The following is a 22,254-nucleotide window of genomic DNA, read 5'->3' as shown; positions in this document are numbered from 1 at the left end:
ATTCAAAAGGAGAACAATAACCGAGTGAAGGAATCCAGGCATCAGGAGGATTTCCATGAGGCAGCTCCTGTGAATATGATCAGTAACGTTTGCTAGACCAAAGCCCCAATTTTTGGACACGACAACAACGAGTGAGCAAATTTATTTTGACAGGTCCAAAATGAACACTTTTAGGCAAGATAGCTTTATTTATACAGCACATTTCATACACAAGGTAACTAAATGTCCTTTACATGAATACAATGTAAAAAGCATTTACAAACAAAGTACAGAAATAAAAGACCGCTTACTAAAATTTTCTAGTAGAAATGTTTAGAAGACTCCTCATACTCCCCATGCAATATTAAATGGAATGAGCACGGTCTTCTGCAGGACTTGGGGGAATGTTTTGTTGTTTATGCCTCTAAATTCTACGCCTGCTACTAATATTTCTCTCGTGCACATGACATTATGTTAATTGAAGTGCAGCAACTGTCATAAAAATTCCATGCAAATGTTTGCGACTTGGCAGGGAAAGGTTACGCTCAACCGCAAGCTCTGCAAATCCCACCCAAAACCACTCCTCCCAACTTTTGTTTTCCAATATAATTGTTCGAGCCGACGTTATTTCAGTCAAATGCCAATAGAAAACTGGCACTGCGACATAAATGGCTGGAGTCGTCTGGTTACCTAATTAACTACGTATATGTTCAGGGAAAGCTATGGAACACTCTTCCTGCGATGATCACAGGCCTTGTTTACGAATGGAAAAACTTTTCAAATACGACAGAAATGAATTATACGACGAGCAGAAAGTATTGTACAGTGGACATCTGCATACTCGCAGTTCAGCCCTCGCGGCGTCACCTATTCGCAGATGAATTGTGCCGGATTTTTGCTATTCTCGGTTTGGCCCGGTCTCTAACCGCTGTGTTACTGATTTAACACAATTATAAGTGGTGGTGTTGCGTATTATTTCCCATCATTCCCCTGTGATCTCAAGTTCAAATCCAGCCTGCCAGAAGACCACAGCTCCTCCTCACCTTAGTTGGCGAGGAGCAAAGCCACTCTACGGGAATCCAGCGGACGTCTTCCTCTTGAAGCCGCTGGAGGTCCGCCTTAAGCTCTCTGAAGGCCGTGGCGAGGTCTCCATTAACGATCACCTTGTCAAACATGTGACCGTGCTGGGCTTCCATGGTTTCGGCCAACTGAATCATATCTTCAAAATCATCCTCCTGTGGAAAGAAAACAGCCGACTGTTTATTTCGTTATAAGGATGATAGATTTGCTTATCACTAAGTCAATTAACCTTTGCGCAGGATGTGATTGGTGAGTTCAATAACGAAAAGAAGAAAGGGATCTGAATTGAAGCAGGTCAAAGTACCATGAAGGTCCTGGTGATGGAATAATGACAAGAAAGAAAGCTGTGGCCTAGCCTCAAGGTGAGCAAACATCCTTCTGGAAGTAGTTTTAGAAAGGTATCAAGATGTGGAAGATCCACACAAACATTCATCTATACCAGGAGGGTCAAACTTGTTTTCGTCACAGGTTAGGAATTATGCTCACCCTCAGGGGGGCGGTTACAACAAGCCAATTAAAAATCTGTAATGTCTTGGGGTGTAACGGTGCGTCAAAATCACAATTAGGTACTTTCTCAGGGCATTGAATCGAATGTAACTGGACTGTTCTCTTCGTCTTAGAAGACGTTCGGCCTCTCATCCGAGCGGGCTTCATCAGTCCATGCAACATAGCTTAGTTAGGACGCACGAGCTAGTTTTTGTGTGGGAAAATGCAACTATTTATGCTCCATCTTGGAGGCGTGGCCCACACCACATTTGGTATCATTCTTTTGGAATGCAAAAAAGGGAGCGAGCCGTTAAGATGCCAGACTGAGAGGTCATTGTCAGTCCACGAGAGTCGTTGGGTTGAAACTCCCTCATTCACAATCCATTCAGTAGTAAAGTGGTCGTGGAGTTGCCTAACGGTCAAGGAAGCCGTGCTCTTTGTTGGACCAGAGTTTTGAGTTTCTTTGGAATGGACGAAAGGACAGCATTGTAAGTGGGATATAAGTGATTTCGTAAGCCCCCTCTTCCATGAAGCGATGGTTTTTCCACCTTTGTGTGTATGACCTCTCTCACTCTTCTTTCAAACCATCTGTCTTCCTTGTCCAGAATTTTTGTTTCTTTTGGAGGTGCAGATATAGACAGCTGGGTCTTGACCTCTCGGACAGGCGGCTTAATGGCTCTCCCCTTTTTTGCATTCCAAAAGAATATCATACGTGGTGTGGGGCATGCCTCTAAGCTGGAGCATAAATAGTTGAGTTTTCCTAGTTGCATGAACTGATGAAGCCTGCTCGAATTAGAGGGCAAATGTCTTCTTCTTTTTTTTTTTTTTCTTTTTTTGTCCTGTTCAGCTGTTAGGTCAAGCAGAATGGAAAATCTGTATCCCTTTCATGCCGGAACAGTTTTACTGTGTCACAGTGGCGTTTTTAAGCTTCCGCTGTGGTATTATTATTGAGGTTTATTGAGAATCAGACTTGATCAGTCGAACAGAACAAAGTTTCGAGAAGGGAGAGAGAAATAAAGACAAAAGACAAAGCACTAATTGCAAACAGGATGAGCGAAGTAAATCATTACATTATCTACAACAATGAAACATTAAATATGAGTGTTGCATGGGGCTGTAGTGCTACACTCTGTTATTTGTCGCAGTAAGTGCGTGACCCCACACCCAGTGAAAGAGTCCTAGGGGTGTGTGCCTGCAGATACATGCAAGTGAATTGATACTGTTTTACATGCACAAAGACGGACAGAAGTGTCCTGTAATCGCTGTGGCCGCACCGTGGCAGCTGAGGACCCCACCCGATCAATCGAGGGGCGGGATCGGGATCGGGATCGGGTTCAGGGGTCCACCTGAGAGCAGCCCCGACAACCGGCCACCCAGTGGGGGCCGCAGGGAATTTCTTCTTCTTTGGGGTAAACGGAAGGATAAATTACTCCAGGAACAGTGAACAGTGTAAACTATTATGCGATGAAAACACTAATGGAATTTATTATTGCTTCATCTGAAGAGTTAACAACTATCGACCCATCATATTACATAATAATCCCTGCATTTGATGATGATTATTTTTACGATGGATAACATACAATGACACGGAGGGCGGGATCTGGCACGAGGCCCTTGAGTTTGACACAGATGATGATCTGTACGGACTGGGACATGGCGCATGGCTGCATGCTGAGACTTGAGACCGTTTCCCACCAGCTACGCAAGCAGTTGGAAACACTGCATGGAGAAGATATGCCTGAGGTGTCGCACACTGGCCAACCTCCGCCCGCGCTGCAAGCGCAGGTGTGTGGCCTCCGAGTTTTGACGAGGGTGACGTGGGTAGCCGAGGTCAAACAGTGAAAGGCCAGATGGACATTATAAAAGTCCCCTTTTTATCCCAAACATATGCAAACACACTCTATTTTCTGAGAATAAAATGTTCATGAATATTCCAGCACAGTTATACAGTACATCATTGTGTAATCAAAAAAAAAACAAAAAAAAAACTCACACACTCATTTGAGATAAAATCTTAACAAAATGCATACGCATTATACCACCCACCAAGCAGCCTAATGACGCCCTTGTCTCTTATATGTCAATCATGTGCAAGGTGTGTGCACGATGGGTGTGTTTTGTGTCCATAGATGATGGAATCAGGTCAGGTCATATCGCCCTGCGTTGCACAGGCCCAAGACTTGCACCTGACTGCACAGAACAGCCAGGGCGGCCACGTATTCTGTATTTTTCTTACTGAGAACATCCTGACTTGGTTCGGGTCCTCTTCAGCACAGATGAATTTCGCTCTTCTCCTGGTGAGGCGCAACTCCTCGATATGCGGGGGTTTCACAAATACCACGAATGGTTGGAATTCAAGTGTGTAGACACGCTTCAGTTTCTGGTGTGAAAAAGAGCAAACAAATAGGTATTGGGCTTGTTGTAAAAAAAAAACCAAAAAAAAAAAACCTCATGAAGCAAAGAGAACAGTTCTAGAAATAGTCATTAACTTCGAATTTTATGGCTGCAACACGTTCCAAAAAAGCTGGGACAGGTGGCAAAAAAGACGGAGAACGTTGAGGAATGCTCATCAAACACGTGTTTGGAACATCTCACAGGTGAATAGGCTAATTGGGAACAGGTGGGTGCCCTGATTGGGTGTAAAAGGAGTTTCCCTGAATTGCTCAGTCATTCACAAGCAAAGATGGGGCGAGGTTCACCTCTTTGGGAACAAGTGCGTGAGAAAATAGTCCAACAGTTTAAGGGCAATGTTCCTCAACATACAATTGCAAAGAATTTAGGGATTTCATCATCTACGGTCCATAATATCATCAAAAGGTTCAGAGAATCTGGAGAAATCACTGCATGTAAGCGGCAAGGCCGAAAACAAACATCGAATGCCCGTGACCTTCGATCCCTCAGGCGGCACTGCATCAAAAACCAACATCGATGAGTAAAGGATATCACCACGTGGGCTCAGGAACACTTCAGAAAACCGATGGCTTTTGAACTTTGCGTCCATAACAGTCTGGATGGAAACTGTATTTACTGACATCACCTGTGATGCTATGGGGCTGTGTTAGTGCCAATAGCATGAGTAACTTACACATCTGTGAAGGCACCATTAATGCTGAAAGGTACATACAGGTTTTGGAGAAACATATGATGCCATCCAAGCAACGTCTTTTTCATGGACACCCCTGCTTATTTCAGCAAGACAATGCCAAACCACATTCTGGACGTGTTACAACAGCGTGGCTTTGTAGTAAAAGAGTGCAGGTATGAGACTGGCCCGCCTGCAGTCCAGACCTGTCACCCATTGAAAATGCGTGGCGCATGATGAAGCATAAAATACGACAACGGAGACCCCGGACGGTTGAACAGCTGAAGCTGTACATCGAGCAAGAATGGGAAAGAATTCCACCTACAAAGCTTCAACAATGAGTGTCCTCGGTTCCCAAACGTTGATTGAATGTTGTTAAAGGAAAAGGTGATGTAACACAGTGGTCAACATGACCCTGTCCCAGCTTTTTGAGAACGTGTTGCAGCCATAAAATTCTAAGTTCATGATTATTTGCTAAAAACAATCAAGTTTATCAGTTTGAACATTAACTATCTTGTCTTTGTCGTGCATTCAATTAAATATAGGTTGAACATGATTTGCAAATCCTTGTATTCTGTTTTTATTTATGTTTAACACAACGTCCCCACTTCATTAGAATCGGGGTTGTACAACTATAATGGAAACTCTAAAGTTGAAGTTCCTAAGGGGCCTATATATTAATATGTTTTGGAATTTTGGAATTTGGACGACAAATGTCATGGAGGATGTCACCTTACCCAATTTCAGTCAGCAGAGATTTTGGTTATACGATGTTCTCCTGCATATTCGCGATGTCGCTATGTATGCTTGGCTGCCAAAAGAGTCGCTGATATAACGCCAAGGACCAATCAGAGCAACACTGTTTTCCATATGTAAATGAGAGATATCAGCCATCCAATCAAAGCAGAGATTTACATTTTGAATATTAATAAGAAATCCGGCAGTCTCAAACGCCAGGCGTAAAAGACCAACTAGAATAGGTTGAAAAGGGGCATCCTAACCATTTGCAACCCAAATTATCTTGCAAACCTGATAAAAGGATTTCGAAGATTATAAAAAAAAAAATGGATGGTATGGGACCTTAGAAGAGAATAAAATAATGAACAATTACAGTCTTACCATTGTGTAAGTGTCGTTAGTCAACAAAGTTCATGTAAACGTGTTTGTAGTTTTCACATTTTAACAGTGTTCAAACTCCTTTTTAAACTTGTGTGACAAGTAACAATTGAAAAGCGAGATAGCAAGTCTGTCGTCGGTGGGGTGGGGGGGCCATTTCGAGAGGCCTTTGGGGTGGGGTCTGTAGCGCTGAACATATCTGATTGGAACCTTTTACTTCCAGGAACCAAGAACAAATCGTTCCTGATACTTCTGATGGAAATGTCTGTCGTCTGTGGAATCCTTGTTCTGTTTTTATTTTAGCATTGGTCCAATATGTCATGATCAAAGACACATTTTCACCGTGGAAAGAGAGAGATATCATCTTTGCGAGCGCTTAGCCTTACTGTTAAAAAAAATTAAAATAAAAAATCCACTGCTATACATCATAAAAGCGAGTGATTGTCCAGGCAGATTCCGCTGTCCCTTTAGTTCGAGTATACAGTGAACATTATGACGTTCCTTTCAGTGTAGCTCATTACTTACACAGGGGTGAACATCCAGTAGGCACACTTTGCCCTCTGCTATCACACGGTAAACCGAGTCCAGACTCGTTCCATAGTAGTGGCCTCTGTGTGTCCCATAGTCTATAAACCTGAAGGCAGACATTAACATTGGCAGACAAGGACATAAAAGTCAGAAGAAAAAAAAAAAAAACTTTTAAAACACAGATGAACAGTATAGAATGACCTGCACACATGTCAGACTACAATTTAACGACTTGAGAGAGGAAACGTGCATGTACCTGCGGTTGAGAATGTCCTCTTCGAATTTGTGGACCGATACAAAATGATAATCCATCCCTTCGGTCTCTTGGCTTCTCTTCTCTCGTGTGGTGTCTGGAAGAGAAAATGTTGGCAAGATGATGACAACAGGCAGTCCCAATAATAAAAGGACTCGCAGGAGGAAAACGCCTTACATGGTACGGTTATACCATAGAGGTCAGGATCTGAGATCAGGAGCCTCCTCTTCAGTTCGTTAACGCCAACGCCGCTGGGCCCTCAAGACAGAGCAAAAAAACTTGCTGCATAATTGATGTTTAGGAGTGGTGGACAATCAGCTGGCCTAAACTGCTGGAGTGCACACGGAAAAAAACCCACACAGGCACAAGGAGAACTTGAAAATGCCACGCTGACATCCAAATTGTGAGGCGGATGTGCCAACTGCTCCCCCACCATTAGAATGATGGTTTTTATTGATTTGGTCATGTTATTAGATACATATCATTGCGTAGCTTCAGATGATTTATGCGGCACAGTTTCATGCTGTTTTATTGTATTATTCATGGTCTCTATAATTGGGATATGATAGTAGCGATATTAAGTCGGGTAAGTCGCCACTAAAGGGGCGAGTACCAAATGCACAGCCCACCACTGACGTTTAGGGAATTAAATTCAATTGCATTTCTATTAACTATGCCAAAAAACCCAACTGAGTTCAAAAATGGTGAACACTTCCACAAAGGCAAAGAGTCGAGGAGAGAGACAAAATATCAAGAGGGTTGGCAATACGATGCACACCACAAAAGAGTGTACACACTCGCCAACCACAACATGAGGGATGTATCTACGGAGGAATATTAGGGCCACACTGAAAAATAAATGATGTGACAGTCTTCATTTGGAGAGCAACCGTTCTAATATTCTGGAAAAAAAAAAAATCGCAAGAATACACAGTTTATTACACGGCTGTCACTGCAGTAATGCTCCCCACAACTAAACCATAGCCACACTGCAACCCTCCAAGGAAATAAGAATACTATCCCAAAAACTAATATAATATTATTCTTATTTTTCTTTTTGTTACAAGTCATGATTCGTATGTTTTACAAATAATGAAACGACAGTCTAACAATGTTAACAGTCATTTGTACATTCACGTTTGACTTTGATTGATTTTTAGTCTAAAAAATATGACTTAATTCTTGTAAGATTAGGATTTTACCCACATAGTATTCTTTTTTTTTTTTTTTTTTTTTTTTTTTTTTTTTTAGAATTTTCCTGTTATTTTTCTTTTCAGTGTGGCACTGCTGTTGTCCGGAGAACTGCGTCAGATGATTCCACTCCCGTCGCTTGAAAGGTAAGCAAAGATATTAGAAACAGATGTCCGTAAGATACAGCGCACTTCCACACCAGTGCAAACTACAACAATAATAATAGACATTGACAACAACAACAAAAAACAAAACTGAACATTCGAGATGGACTCTTTGATCGGGTGGATTGGATACATTGGATCTCTTAACATTGTGCAGAATTAGTGTATAATATGAATATATAATTATTCCATCTATCAATGTGCACTAGCGGTTTCTGCAACACTAAATCCAGCGTCACACACATTTGGTGTTCATAGTGGCACATCTGCGTTTGCCATCAAAATAAAAGAAGTCAGACAGACAGAGCTCTGATTTCACGCTGTTTTTAGTCTGAGAATTTTGACTCTTATTTTATTTTTTTATTTTTTTTGTGTCTGCCTGTGCCACGATTAATGCCCCGATACCCTCTGGAAAATCCATAGCATTGCGCATAAATGTAACATCTGCAAAGTTACATGGTATCAATGTCATTATTGTGTAGGATGCACACAGTAGCATCTGGGATTTTCCTCTCAAGTAGGTTTCTGCAGGCCTCGATTGCATCAGACTCCCTGGAGCACATATGAAGAGGAGGATTCCTGACATAGCTGCCTTTCCCATCACAGTCTTGAATGGGCTCAGTACATTACAAAAGAGCCTTTCGCCGCCCTTTCTCAGTGGCTCCGCAGACCCAGAGAGAAGCCACATCCGGGCCATGTAGATTGTGTCCGCTGACCTTTTTCTTGAAGTTACACGACGCTCAACGCCAACCTGCTCGAATATTATCCGTCTGCTCCTACTTTAAGTATCCTTGTTATATTGGCTTTCCTGTCCATATCTCTCAAAGCCGCACAATTCTTAAGGATGACCTTTGGCCTTGAGTGCAGACAGTGACATCCAGTCCAGAGTGCAAGGGGGATCCAAAGCAATTCAAAAAGATTCAAATCCAGGCACCTTAGCTATTCCAGTTAGACGGTGGAGCACCTGGCTGACTGGGAGAAATCTGGGAGGTATTGGAAGTCCACACACCCCTGTCCAAATTCCAGGTTTTTGTGGTATTAAAAGAAAGAATTAGACAAAGAAATCATTTCAAAAAAATGAATGTGACTTATAATCTGTACAACTCAATTGAAAGAAAAACATTTAATAGATTGTCAGCAAAAAATAAAGAAATGAGATCATCTGGTTGCACAAGTGTGCACACCCTCTTATGTGACACCTACCACTATTTAAAGTACCTCTGATTAACCCCAGATAAAGTTCAACTGTTTTCCGGAAATTGACGTAGTCACAAATCCGCAGCATCGGAGCGAGCGCATCGTTCGAAGCTGTCAATCAGAAGGAGGTGCAATTTCTTTTTCCAAGGCATTAAATATAACGGAACAGTTGTCATCAAGTGGAGAAAAGATAACCCAACAGTGACATTACCGAGAACTAGTCCCTCCAAAATTGATAATAGACTAGAAGAGAACTGGTCAGGGAGGCTGCCAACATGCCAGGAGGTCGACAGCAACTTTGAAGTAGCTGTAGGAATTTCTGGCAAGTACTGGCTGTTTAGTACATGTGCCAACAATCACCTGTCGTCTTTGTACACGTATGTCTGAGCTATGCATCTTACAAAGTAACAAAACACACTTGAATCTCCCAAACACATTTGGGAAAATCTGTTATGGTCCGATGACAGGTTGAACTTTTTGGCCCTAATTCCAAAAAGTATGTTTGTCGCAACACAACAACCTTAGTCAAGGTGGAGGGAATTATGAGCAGTTCCAAATACCAGTCAGTGATAGGCTGCCAGCACAAAATCTTCAGGCTTCTGCTAGAAAAAAAAAAAAAAAAAAAACTTTGTTAGGGGTTAATCAAGGGCATTTTAAATTGTGTGCGCGGACTCCCATTTAACATGAGTTTGAATGTGATTGGTTAATTTTGAACATAGCCACATCCCCAGTTATAACAGGGTGTGCACACTTGTGCAACTACCTTCTCAGTTGTTTATTTTTACCTCCCCTAGCTAGAATATTTCATTTCTTTTCACATTACTGTTGAGGAAAGTTTTTTAAAATCATTTTTATTTCACAGTCAGGGGACAAGTTACTGCATGAGCCACTTGACACTAACACTTGTTGTAAGACAATTTGATCAATAATATGTATGTATGGATTTGTTAATGTTTTGTTTCCGGTTGGGCTACGAATATATTTGTGTTTGGTGTTCTCCCCTGTTTCCGATTGTTCCTCCTCCCCTGATGTCATTTTCTGAAGGCGCTGTACAGTTTTTGCGGTCATGCTTCTAAAACCAATTGCACTTTGTGGACAAAAGAAGAAATAAAGTTGAAACTTGATCACAAAAACACGGCAATTCAACAGGTTTGTGTTGACTTTTTGTATTCACTGTATCTGTTTGCCTTTCCTAATTGTTTAAATTTCCTTTTTCTCTCAACTCTTCCTGTTAGTTGTGCGTTCCCCTGGTTCGCGATTACCCACAGTTGGGTTGACGTTAAAAAGACTATCTGCATGGCTTAGTGTAAACTCCCTCGGGACAGCGAGCGCTCAAAACTACACAGAGCAGAGCTGCAGATTTGCCAGAGAAGTGAATCTGGGGTGGGCCACTGAGCAATTTAAAATAAGAACAACTATTCTGACCTGATGTTTTCTGAAAGTGTTTATTTGGTTCTGATGGGAAAGGATCATTCTTAAATTCGAAAGCAATACATCTTAATCAATGCCTGATTCTCCCCTTTGATCAATTTCAGCTGTACTTTGCAGCAAATGGGATCACATGGGGTGAAAATGCAGTGGCGAAATATACAGGTAAGTTAAGTGCAGTTAATTCTAAACAAATTCAATGTCTCGCTGTTAAAAAAACAAACAAAAAAACATTCCGGAGGAATCTGAACCAAAGCTTAATTCATACTTACCAACCAAGACCACCAGACGATGTCTTTCTTTAGGATCTTTCTGGTATGGGATCATCTCTATGTAGGTAGGTGGACAAATGGAGTCACGAACTCCTGAGCTCCACCTTCTGGACCGAGTTGCTTCTTTGACCCAGTTGCTCTTCTTGCCCAAACGGAAACTTCGTCTTAAACCAGCTGACAGAGACAGAGAGAGAGAGAGAGAGAGAGAGAGAGACAGAGACAGAGAGAGAGAGAGAGAGAGAGAGAGATAGAGACCTTGAGCTTTGTCAATCAACTGGTGAGCCCCGCTGTGGGTTAACCACGTCAAAAAGTGTGCCTCTATCCACCCGCCCATCCATACATAACCATCATTAATCGATTGATTGATCCTGTTATGAGTCATGGATGAGCTGGAGTCGCAGGTGACTTTGGGCAAATTAGGTTCAAGAAATCACAGAGCAGCATTGCCATGTTACATTTGCAAGCGTCCCCTCGATTGCTTTTCTTGCCGCAGTCCAAAGAACTGCTTCGTAGGGCATTCTGGCGGGATTTCACACGCAATTGTAGGCACTGGACTTGCAATGCAGCTAAATTTGGAAGAAAATGTGCTCCAAAAGGCAAACAAGAACATTCAACCGAAAAGAAAAATCTCCATGCTCCCTCACCTCTGAGTCTGTACTTTTGATTTCCATTATTTCATTATTGGAGCCTATTCCAACTGAACCGAGAGCCGCTGGAAATTGAGGTAATCTGCATATGATGGCTGTAATTCCTCTTAAATTAAAGATTACATCTACTCATTAATCACATTGTTTGTTTTATTTGGAATCCACTGTGGTGGAAAAATAAATGCGCAGTCACAAACACTTCGATTGCCCCAATACTTCTGGACTTACCCAACTGTTTCAAGTTTCAAGTGGCTATCCAACTTTTATACAAATGTGACCAAAAGACCCGTTTAAAAAGATACAGTAACCTAACGGACCATTACCCACCTAAAACCTGCTCCCGAGCAGAATGTTAAGTCAACAGTCTTGGACACATAAAAAACAAAGTGAATAAATGACAACAGGGGGGATCAGCCCCCCCAGAATAAAAGTGTGCCAACGGTGATTTGTACGCAGTGTGACAGCCAGCGTCTGCCACGCGCTTGTGGTTTGGCCCGTCTTTGTCGGCACGCTCTCTTTCGTGACGTGAAGTACTGCGCCGCAGTGATGCCAGGCTCTCTTTGACTTCGGCTCTAATTTGACTTTGTAAGCGTATCGGTCGGTTTCCTCCCCTTGCACCATGACGCGGTGAGTGGAGATTTCAAACCTTTGTTAACATGGCACTAAAGTTAAAGATCTGACAAAGTGACACTATCGCTCAGAGCCAAACAATTTTACGAAGAAAACATTTTGTTATTGTCAGTTTTAAGTCACTGAATTGCCGTCTGTCACCGAGATGCTGTGAACCGTAAACACTTGTAGAAATTACTGCTGTTGTTTCTATTTTACAGGACGGTGGGACTTAAGAGTTAAGACCCACACAAGGAGCCGGTGAACATGCTGCATGGTAATGTCTGGCTACCGTGTCCTTTCAAGCACACAAATCCAGTTGGAGGTTTGTTTAGCTTAACCAGGAACAACGTGAACCAGAGATTCCAAGATGTTCAAAACAAACGACGAGTAACTCGGCAAAAAGCATAAACGCTCATAAAACTAGAGCTACAATTGTAGATGGGGAAAAAAAAAAAAGAAATTCTCCAATTGTTAAAGCTACTGCAGTATCAAGAGTGTGTTCTCGACATACAGTACAACATTTCGAGGGTACGAAAGCCAGGGCTTGAGAATACGAAATTGCGGCACAGGAAGCCACTCATTTATCGTCATATATATATATATATATATATATATATATATATATATATCGTATTTCTTGGGGAATATCTATGGTCTATGCATTTTTAATACAAAAATGGACTGTCTTTATTTACTATTGCGTTAGCATAAGTTAGTGATAGACTACGGCATGTTCCGACTTCCAATAAATTCAGGTTGCGTCACCATCAGTGGAATGGAACTGAGGACCGTCTTTACGGCTCTATTTTCGTAGATGGCGCATCTGTGGTCTTCCGAGTGCCCTCGTCACGATGCACATCTGTGATCTCCTCCCTCGCCAACTTTACACCAACCGCCCGTGGAGGTCTGCTTGCACTTCCGTATAAACGTACTCGACCGCCCGCCCCTGAGCAAATCGGTTTCTTCTTCCGCCACGTCAAATACGGTCAGTGCGCCACTTGCACTGAGTGTATTTGCATACATGAAATGTAAAAACCAAAATATAAAGGTATACTAAATTTATTTCCGCAAGTGCTGCAAGCCAGTTTTCTTTTTTGATATACCTGTGGATTGTGCTAAGCTTTGTTCTTTTGCAACAACATGCAAAGCTGTCACCTCATATTAACATTCACATTCCAGTCAGACAAGAGAATGATGTACTTTGACTAAACCCCCCCCCCCCAAAATGACTAAAAAGTACTGTATGAGTCCACGGCAATTATATATCAGCATTATTCCAATCTCATTTCTCCATTTATCTAGCTTGACATTTGATTTCGCCGACAGTCCCTGTCACCACCCTGAAACAAAATAATGCAGACTCTTGGACCCATCTGGCTTGAAACTAGATAAAACGCACACTACTATTTGTACGCAGTTATAATATACTGTACAGTTAGTTGTCATATATTAGTTATCATATAACAGTTGCTCATATGACAATATTTCTCTGCTCATGTGCGCTTATGACAATTGGCACAAACATCATTTGCAATGAAGACCGATGGGGAAACTGGTGGGCTCAAACCACATTTGCTGTTCTTGTCCTTTCCTTGAAATCGTTAAACCCATAAAATGCTTCATCGGATGAAGCAGCCCCATGCATCTGTTTTTCTTGGTGACTGTTGTTGTCCAATTGCCCCGACCCTGTATTGTGTTCTATTGCACAAGTCCTCTTTCCAGTATCAGCGGGATTTATGTGGAACAAGTCAAACATCTTACCGATGTAGATTCCAGTTATAGCTCCATAGTCAACATCCTCCTCGACTGGAAAAACTAGAGTGGGGGAAATCATCAACATAAACCTCTGAAATTTCACGCTTAAAGTATTAGCACATGTTCTAACTCAAATGTACAACTGTTTTGCTTTGGAAATTCTAATAATAGTTGGATTGAGAGATGCTATCCAGAATTTAGAAACATTAACTAGCTTACAAAGTGGTTGAAACATTTAACAGAATCCTCCACATGATGGAAAAATGGAGTGGGAACATTGCAAGATGATTTGTTTTGGCAAGTCAAGTCAAACGGTGTCCTAAAATGTACACGGACAGCAGAACCTGAAAAGCCGAAGGCCCCAAAAGCGGTACGATTTTGGAGCTCGACCAACAGTTTTATATGCCCCGAACAGGAAACCAAACTTCAAATCAATCAGACAATACGGCTAAGAGAAGCTTGCTAACAAACAACCAAGTTGCATAACAACGTACACAATAAGATCTATATGTGTTCTTTTACTACTTGCCGACAGACACGCATTCACACTGCCAAAATTCCAAAACTCTGACCTTATTTCTTATTTATGAACTAATCTGATTATACTTAAAATGAGACGCATCACCTCAAAAGTTTCCAGCAAAATTTCATTTGAAATAAGTCGAAACATTTGGCATGATAAGAAGAAAAAAAAATGACTCCACTGACATATTTTGGGGTACTTATTTCAAGTACAAATTAGCTTGCAGCAAATTGAACTCAAAGCAGCATTATTTTAAGTGTAATTAGATTAGGTTTGACTAGATATAAGACATTCTTTGTAAGATTTAGAGTTTTTGCACAGTGCACTTGCTAATCACAGCAAAGCCTGTGAAGCATGACGAGGTGAGAAGAGCGCTCTTCTAACAACTTCCTGTTCTCTCTCTCCATTTGGTGTGTCTCAGTTGTCTTCTAAGAAAGTCAAGCAGCATCACAAAATGGATCGTTTAGATTCACAATCAGTTGTGCAGGTAAATGTATCAAGGAAAGCGACATTACCTTTGCCCTCATTTGCGGCGCGGGTGGAGGAAAACACAACATTGAGTAGAACGGAACAGGTGTTCCTCTGACCTGAACTTTCCCCCACAAGCCAAGCTTTAGTATTTAGTTTGCTGGCCGGAATTTCAAAGCGTTTTGCTCGTTTCACCAGTGATGTGGTGGAACCAAAATGTTCGCTGCTCACCTGCTGCCTTGACTTGCTGGCGCTGGAACAAGGTTTGGGGTCGCTGTAGTGCAACTCTCCTGTAGATTGTTAAATGCCATCGGTGGTTGGTAAAATACAAACAGAAGCAAAATGGTAAAGCGAATGAGTAAAATCTGAAAAAAACATCACCTCTCCTGCAGCTGCTGTGAGGGGACGAGCCCCGCTCGCGTGTTCCTGCAGCCCGCACGGCAGGCCTGCCACCAGGTGTCATCCTCCATGGTGACAATCTGGAGGATGTCGCCTCTTTTAAAAGCAATTGCTGCATCCTTGCATGGGACAGCGGGATCCTCACGTGGGTTGTAGTCAAAGAGAGCCCTTACAAACGGCTAGGAAAAAGACATAAATATCGCAATATCTATATTTAGAGGTATCGCTTACCTTATTTGGCAAATTAGCACTTCATCATTTGATCCTTTTCACATATGTCAGCGTGACGTAGAGAAATAACCGTATTCGTTGACAACGATTTGTCTTAGTCCGTTGCAATGGATCCATTTTTTTTTTTTTAAAAATGAGTTTCCACAAATTGGATCAACCTAATACAAAATGCATGGTGGTCTTTTGTTGACGTCACTGAACAGGCTGTCAAGATGTCGCAGCACCAAACGCATGACATGAGCAATTTTATAATCTCCGTTTACTGTAACCAGATGGGCAGTTGTTGACATAACACCGCAATGCAGGGCTCATGCAAAAGAAATGGCACAAGGGAATATGTCATCTATTGTACCTTTTTATTGACTGACACGTCTTGCTTGGAGAAGGCAGGAACAATTGTGAATGTAACGTCACCCCGGGAGCGTGCCTGCACACAGTTAGTGACACATTAAAGGAACGCATCAAAAGTTGGGAAATATTTCTGGATGCTTTTGTTACTTTGTTACACGAGTCGATCGATACTCCTTCTGTGTTTGGTCGAAAGGGCGTGAAGGTGCAACTGGATGACGTTAGCTTAGCATAAAAAAAAATCAGGCAGACCTCGCTCGATCTATTAGAAATGTCAACAAAAAAAGTCAAATAGTAACCACAGATGGGGAAAAAAATTAAGGAAATAATATTTCAAGGGTCTTTGTAAAGTGCTTGGCCCGCATCAATGTAGCCTGGCATAGTTTCTAAAAGACTACTGCAGATATGAAAAAAAAATATTATTCAAAAGGAATTTGATCATGGTTATGGAGAGTGTAGTGTAACATGTCTGTCTACAATCTGCCATATGCACTCAAAGACAAAAGAATTGTTGACTGTGATCCATATTTCATTAAAATACTGATTCTATCCTTGCAGACATAAAACGTAACATGCAAACATATCTTCAGCACTCCAACAGGTGATTTCTGTCTAACTTGTAGGTAACAAATTTTCTTTTTTTTTTTTTTTTAATAAATGTGGGCTTCCTAAAATATTTTCCATCCATATCATTCTTTTTCTTTGCCTTGCGTCTAAACCTCTGCATTTTCCAAGATCAATAATACACATTCAAGGTCAGTCATAGTTCATGCAAATGATGAGAAATGGCAATTTCTTGGCAAATTCTTTTAAGTTTCAGAATCCATTAAAATGTTTTTTTGTCCACTCAGGGCTAACAATTTCTTGGCTGCGTAGCTTCAAAATTTTAGTTTCATATTTTTGTTGAATCCATTAAGAAGAAGAAGAAGGAAAAAAAAACTAACATGAAATGAATCTTACTGACACGTGTTTGTGTAGCCAAAACAGGAAATACTTCATTGGTCTGTGTTGTGTTGTCCAAAACCTATAAAAACTCAATGAGACATTTTGTTTCATTACACAACTACAGTATATTTTTGTCAAAAGCACTATCCAACGGGCCAAATGGGGATTACTCTTTGGTCAGACGTCATCCATAAGCAAACGCGCTGTGTACTTCTGTTTTTTTTTTTTTTTTTTGGGGTACAGTTTTAAAATTAACACTAAATGTAAAGAAATAATTCAACTTTGTTGTAAATAAATGAAATAAAAATTGTACCTAAATAAATGTTTGAAAATAAAGTTTCCAAAAGATGAATGGCAAATGTATTGTAATTAAGTTAAAAATACACGTGAACTGTACATAACAAATGTACTGGATTAAAAAGAAGCCACTGTAACATTGAGCAAAGGTTGAACATTTCATTCAGTGATTCTTTCTGATACCACTAGAGGGAGGTCATGTAACACTAGTGGTGCTCATACCACACTTTTGAGAATTACTGTTTTAAAGAGGCCAAAAAAGGTCTTGTAAATGTGACACATCGCAGAGAAGTGTTTTTAAAAAGCCTGCCATATCTGAACCAAGTTAAGCCCACTGCCCATTGTGGGTTTGGGAGACACTTTCAAGTAAAAATAGCGCAATGTAAACATAAAGCACGAAAAAGCCGTGAGACTAACCAGCAGAGGAAGAATTTCTTTTGGCTTCCTGCGATCCAGTGAGACGCCGTTGACTTCTTTTAGCTCATCTCCTTCATGAATCAGCCCTTCGCAGTGAAACAGATATTTCATGAACTGAGATGAAGTACATTGGAACCTCCAAAAGTGTTCTTTCTTGAACCACATTTCAATTTTTTTTGTTTTCATCCTGGAAAAAAAACTAACGCCTCAGAGGTTAAATGAAAGTCATTTAGCGGGTTACACACGTACTGGTCATCGGGCAAAATTGTCGCATTTTTATCCCCCTTTGTCTCTAAAAGTTGATCCTGAGTGACAATCCTGCAGTGTGGGGTACGTGTGTGCGGAGTAGTTTTTGCTCGAAAAACAGTCAGAGCCGACAATCAGGTTAAACTTCTCCAATATTTACGATGGCAAATCTTTGTCTGTGGTGAACACAGTGCTTGGATGAGCCACGGACATCGGGAGATGAAATGGAACGATAGCTAATAAGGAATAGAGCAGCGGGTTGTGTTGCAGGTTTGTGCATAAAAATGACAAGAGTTTGCAACCGCATCGTCATTACCAGATAAAAGCTAACAGGTAGCCGAGCTTCTCCTATTTTCTCTACTACCATGACTCTATCGTCTTTTCTGAAACTGCGGCAGTCTACAACAGGTCTTGAGTCCGCCAAAAACTAGAACAGTAAGAACACTTCTGACGATTTATTGCTAGTCATGGAGGGCGCCTCACGTTTCAAACATTGCTTAAGATGTCAAAAACGGGTTTGTGTGTACCCACCTTTACGCTCACGCGTCACCTCTGAGAAGAACAACAAACGTATTTCTTCACTGAAAATAACAACTTTGGAGTCAACCGGGATGCCGCAACAGATTCGAATTTGGAGGCTGTACTCCGCAACATGCATAATTGACACTTTCGGGAACTTGCCGTGCTTAAGCTTACCACTCTTGTAGGCAGCACCTCCTCGCATGACCCTCGCCACAACAATCGCCCCTGTGGATTGATCCCTCTTAATTGTAGCACCCTTAAGGTTGTTGATATGTGGAGGAGCAGATGCGATAAGTACAACAACGGATCGTGAAAGTAACATGTTGAGCTTCATTCCAACGCAGAATTTTTGTATCAAGATGGGACTACTTGGACAGCTGTCATAATGTAACACACAAACCACTGGATAACGTTATCCAAATCTGCATTTTTCTAAATAGACATTGGAAAATGCATCTTGCGCACTTGACGACAATGAGCCCAGACTCGGGTGTAGTCCTGTTGTGTGGAATACTGAAACATGTGGAATCGATCAAAACGAGCCAGGCAAAGGTCACGCACTTTCCAATTAGGTTTTGGGATCGATACAAACTCATGTTCCCCATTATTGGTTTCTATCCTTTCTCGCACAGCAAAGAAAACAACACTCGTTAGGTGAATTACGACTATCAAATGTAGCCTGAATGGTCATCATATTTTTTCATATTGCTCAGTAAATTAAACTTTGAAGAAGTATATTTATAATGAGCATGACCATTTTTAAAAATCCTGTCAACAGATGTCAAAAACATTTAATGGGAAGTAGGACTATATGATAAAGAAACAAATAGTTTACTTTTGATGAGGATCCATGGGGATTAAATATGTTGCTGGGATTTTCTAATGAACTACTGGACCTGCTCATGGAAGAAAATCTGGTAAATGTTACTCACAGCAGACAATCACTATAAGTACTTCATATAGTCCTTGATCCGCATTTAAATCCACAAAATTCAGGTCCTTTTTATTCTAAGGAAAATAACAAATTTAGAGGACATTGTGGCCTTGGTAGATTTGCGTTCTTTGAACTTTCATGCCTGTTCAGTCCAGTTCCACCTGATCCAGGAAATTTCCAGACAAGTGACAATAGTTTTGGAACAAGGCGGAACAAGATGTTCTGGTAGGACCAAGAAAATTAGTCATGATTAAAGACCAGCCTTGGAACTTAATTAATATCAGACGCAGCAGAGGAATGATCTCAGTCAACGTTAATGCTAAGAAATGAACGAGTGAGTTCAACAGTTTTGACCAGACAGATTACTCAAACTCTCCTGTCTATCCTATGAGATCAAAATGAACAGATTTTCATTTTTACTGCGGTACAACATTGGTGAGAGAACATTTCCTTATGCTTCGTTGTGCCTGCTTTCCAGGTCCGAAGCTTTTTTGTGCTTCTTGTCGTGGGATGCATCGGTTTTACTTTGCAGAGCATAATTGCAGCTGTCAAATTTGACTACCTGAGCAGAACACGTGGTACAATTTTAAGCACACAATTATCGTAGTATGTGGCTGTGTGAATGTAACCCCCCCCAAAAAAAATGAAATGGTGTTTAAATGTCTGGTTTGTGTGCATAAGTACAAGTAGCACAAATTTGGAACATCTATTCGCTGTACATGTAGAGCATGATTTACAACCCCAATTCCAATGAAGTTAGGACGTTGTGTTAAACATGAATAAAAACAATACAATGATTTACAAATCATGTTCAAACTATATTTAAGTGAATACACTACAAAGACAAGATATTTCATGTTCAAACTGATCCACTTGATTGTTCTTAGCAAATAATCATGAACTTGGACTTTTACGGCTGCAACACGTTCCAAAACAGTTGGGACAGGTGGCAAAAAAGACAAAGTGAGAAGATTGAGGAATGCTCATCAAACACCTGTTTGGAACATCCCGCAGGTGAACAGGCTCACTGGGAACAGGTGGGCGCCATGATTGGCTAGAAAAGGAGCTTCCCTGAATTGCTCAGTCACTCACAAGCAAAGATGGGGCGAGGTTCACAAGTGCGTGAGAAAATAGTGAACAAGTGCGTGAGAAAATAGTCCAACATTTTAAGGACAATGATCCTTAAAATGGACAATTGCAAGGGAATTGAGGGATTTCATCATCTACGGTCCATAATATCACCAAAAGGTTCAGAGAATCTGGAGAAAGTCATCCAAGCAGCGCCTTTTTCACGGACGCCCCTGCTTATTTCAGCAAGACAATACCAAACCACATTGTTCACGTGTTATAACAGCGTGGCTTCGTAGTAAAAGAGTGCGGGTACTGGACTGGCCCGCCTGCGGTCCAGACCCGTCTCCCGTTGAAAATGTGCGGCGCGTTATGAAGCGTAAAATACGACAACGGAGACCCCGGACGGTTGAACAGCTGAAGCTGTACATCGAGCGAGAATGGGAAAGAATTCCACCTCCAAAGCTTCAACAATTAGTGTCCTCCAGTTTATTGACTGTTGTTCAAAGAAAAGGTGATGGAACACAGTGGTAAACGTGACCCCGTCCCAGCTTTTTGGGAACGTGTTGCAGCCATGAAATTCCAAGTTCATGATTAGTTGCTACAAACAATCAAGTGGATCAGTTTGAACATGAAATATCTTGTCTTTGTAGTGTATTCACTTAAATATAGTTTGAACATGATTTGTAAATCATTGTATTGTTTTTATTTATTATACTTCATTGGAATTGGGGTTGTACTTAAATTCCTAAGGAATAACTTAATTTTTTGACTCTTGTTTTATGTCAAATATAGAGTACATTGACTTGTAACAACTGACCAGTGGCTCCTTGGTTTTGACCAGACTGACAATCTTGACCGAATCGTCGTCTTCGTCAATTATGCCATCAGGCACTCGTGGTAGAGTAGGCTCATAATCCCTCTGAGCTACTGCATCATGGATGTACAAAAGACTCTGGACAACAATAACAAAATAAAAAACACAGTGCAATCAACGTGGAAAGTGATCTTTCTGGAAATATTGTATGATAAAGAAAGGAATGCAGTCATTTTGAACATAAAATGAGGTCATTATCTGCATAGTTCTTGTCAGTGTTGAGCAATTTGTCTTGGTGCACCTAGTTCTTAGTTCAAGGAGGAAGATGTAAAATGGGACTGTACCATTGTTTTCCATACCGCTTATGCTCACGCGGGTCGCGGGGCTGCCGGCGCCTATCCCAGCTGACTGCGAGCGAGAGGCGGGATACACCCTGAACTGGTCGCCAAACAACCATTCGAATTCTCATTCGCACCGACGGGAGTCTTAAGTGAACCAAGCCAGCATGTTTTTGGGATGTGTTCTTCGGAGTACCCGGAGAATTGCACCAAGGCTTGATGCGTTCTTCCACATTGCATATACAGGATGTTAAACAGTATCGTGGAAATCGCTGATCTGTAATCCTGATTACTAACAAGCCAACCAACAAATGCTCATCTGATGTTGACTCTCCCATGTTCCGTGGGTGCTGGGGCGGCCGCCCGGGTCCCCCGTTCTGGCTACTGGTGGGGGCGGCGGGGCCCCCCTGTCACTCCTCGGGCCTCTTCTCTCTGTTTGTTCCTTGCGTCCCGCTGTGGTCGCCTCTTCCTCCTCTCGGGGGGTGGTCCCCTGCGGGCTGTGGGGCCTGCTGTGGAGTTTTCATCCCTGCCTGGTTTTGGGGGGGGTCCACCTCCCACACTTGGGCACGCTTACAAAAAGTTGTTGTCAGTGTCTCTAGTCTAGATATTTCGAACCTGTCGGCATGTAAATTAGAATTGGGTCAGCTTACAAAAAGGCGGCAGGTGCCACTCCAGGAAACCTTCTTGACGAATCAGAGGTGCTCGGGTGGTGACTGAGTGCAAACATTTGAACGTGTTCTCCTGGCCTGTCGGATCCCTTACAGCACATTAGGGCAAATGCAGCACTTTCTGTTAACAATGTGCCAAATGTGATTATGCCTGGAATGTGGAGCCAGCCTGCGGGCCACCTGGAAGAACCCCTGACACCACCAAGTTGCTCTGCTCAAGCATCACCTCTTATGTCATGT

The 22,254-nt window shown here is 41.7% G+C and overlaps 1 protein-coding gene across 1 annotated transcript in view; it reads right to left on the bottom strand.

The window, feature by feature from the left end:
* Nucleotides 1-203: 203 nt before the first annotated feature.
* LOC133411448 (MAGUK p55 subfamily member 7-like) overlaps nt 204-22,254 on the bottom strand; it is a 28,064-nt gene continuing 6,013 nt past the window's right edge. The window contains exons 5-17 of the mRNA XM_061693847.1: nt 21,012-21,146; nt 18,364-18,445; nt 17,422-17,507; nt 15,767-15,841; nt 15,166-15,362; nt 15,016-15,074; nt 13,800-13,853; nt 10,780-10,953; nt 6,705-6,785; nt 6,531-6,624; nt 6,272-6,380; nt 3,785-3,928; nt 204-1,214 (exon numbers count right to left, since the gene is read on the bottom strand). Coding sequence (XP_061549831.1) covers nt 984-1,214; nt 3,785-3,928; nt 6,272-6,380; nt 6,531-6,624; nt 6,705-6,785; nt 10,780-10,953; nt 13,800-13,853; nt 15,016-15,074; nt 15,166-15,362; nt 15,767-15,841; nt 17,422-17,507; nt 18,364-18,445; nt 21,012-21,146 — 1,521 coding nt within the window. The 3' untranslated portion in view covers nt 204-983. The remainder of the gene's footprint in view (nt 1,215-3,784; nt 3,929-6,271; nt 6,381-6,530; nt 6,625-6,704; nt 6,786-10,779; nt 10,954-13,799; nt 13,854-15,015; nt 15,075-15,165; nt 15,363-15,766; nt 15,842-17,421; nt 17,508-18,363; nt 18,446-21,011; nt 21,147-22,254) is intronic.

This window comes from Phycodurus eques, chromosome 13, assembly GCF_024500275.1.
Source record: "Phycodurus eques isolate BA_2022a chromosome 13, UOR_Pequ_1.1, whole genome shotgun sequence".
Classification (NCBI taxonomy): Eukaryota; Metazoa; Chordata; class Actinopteri; order Syngnathiformes; family Syngnathidae; genus Phycodurus; species Phycodurus eques.
Note: the sequence above shows the minus strand (reverse complement) of the source record. Positions and strands in the feature narration are given on the sequence as shown.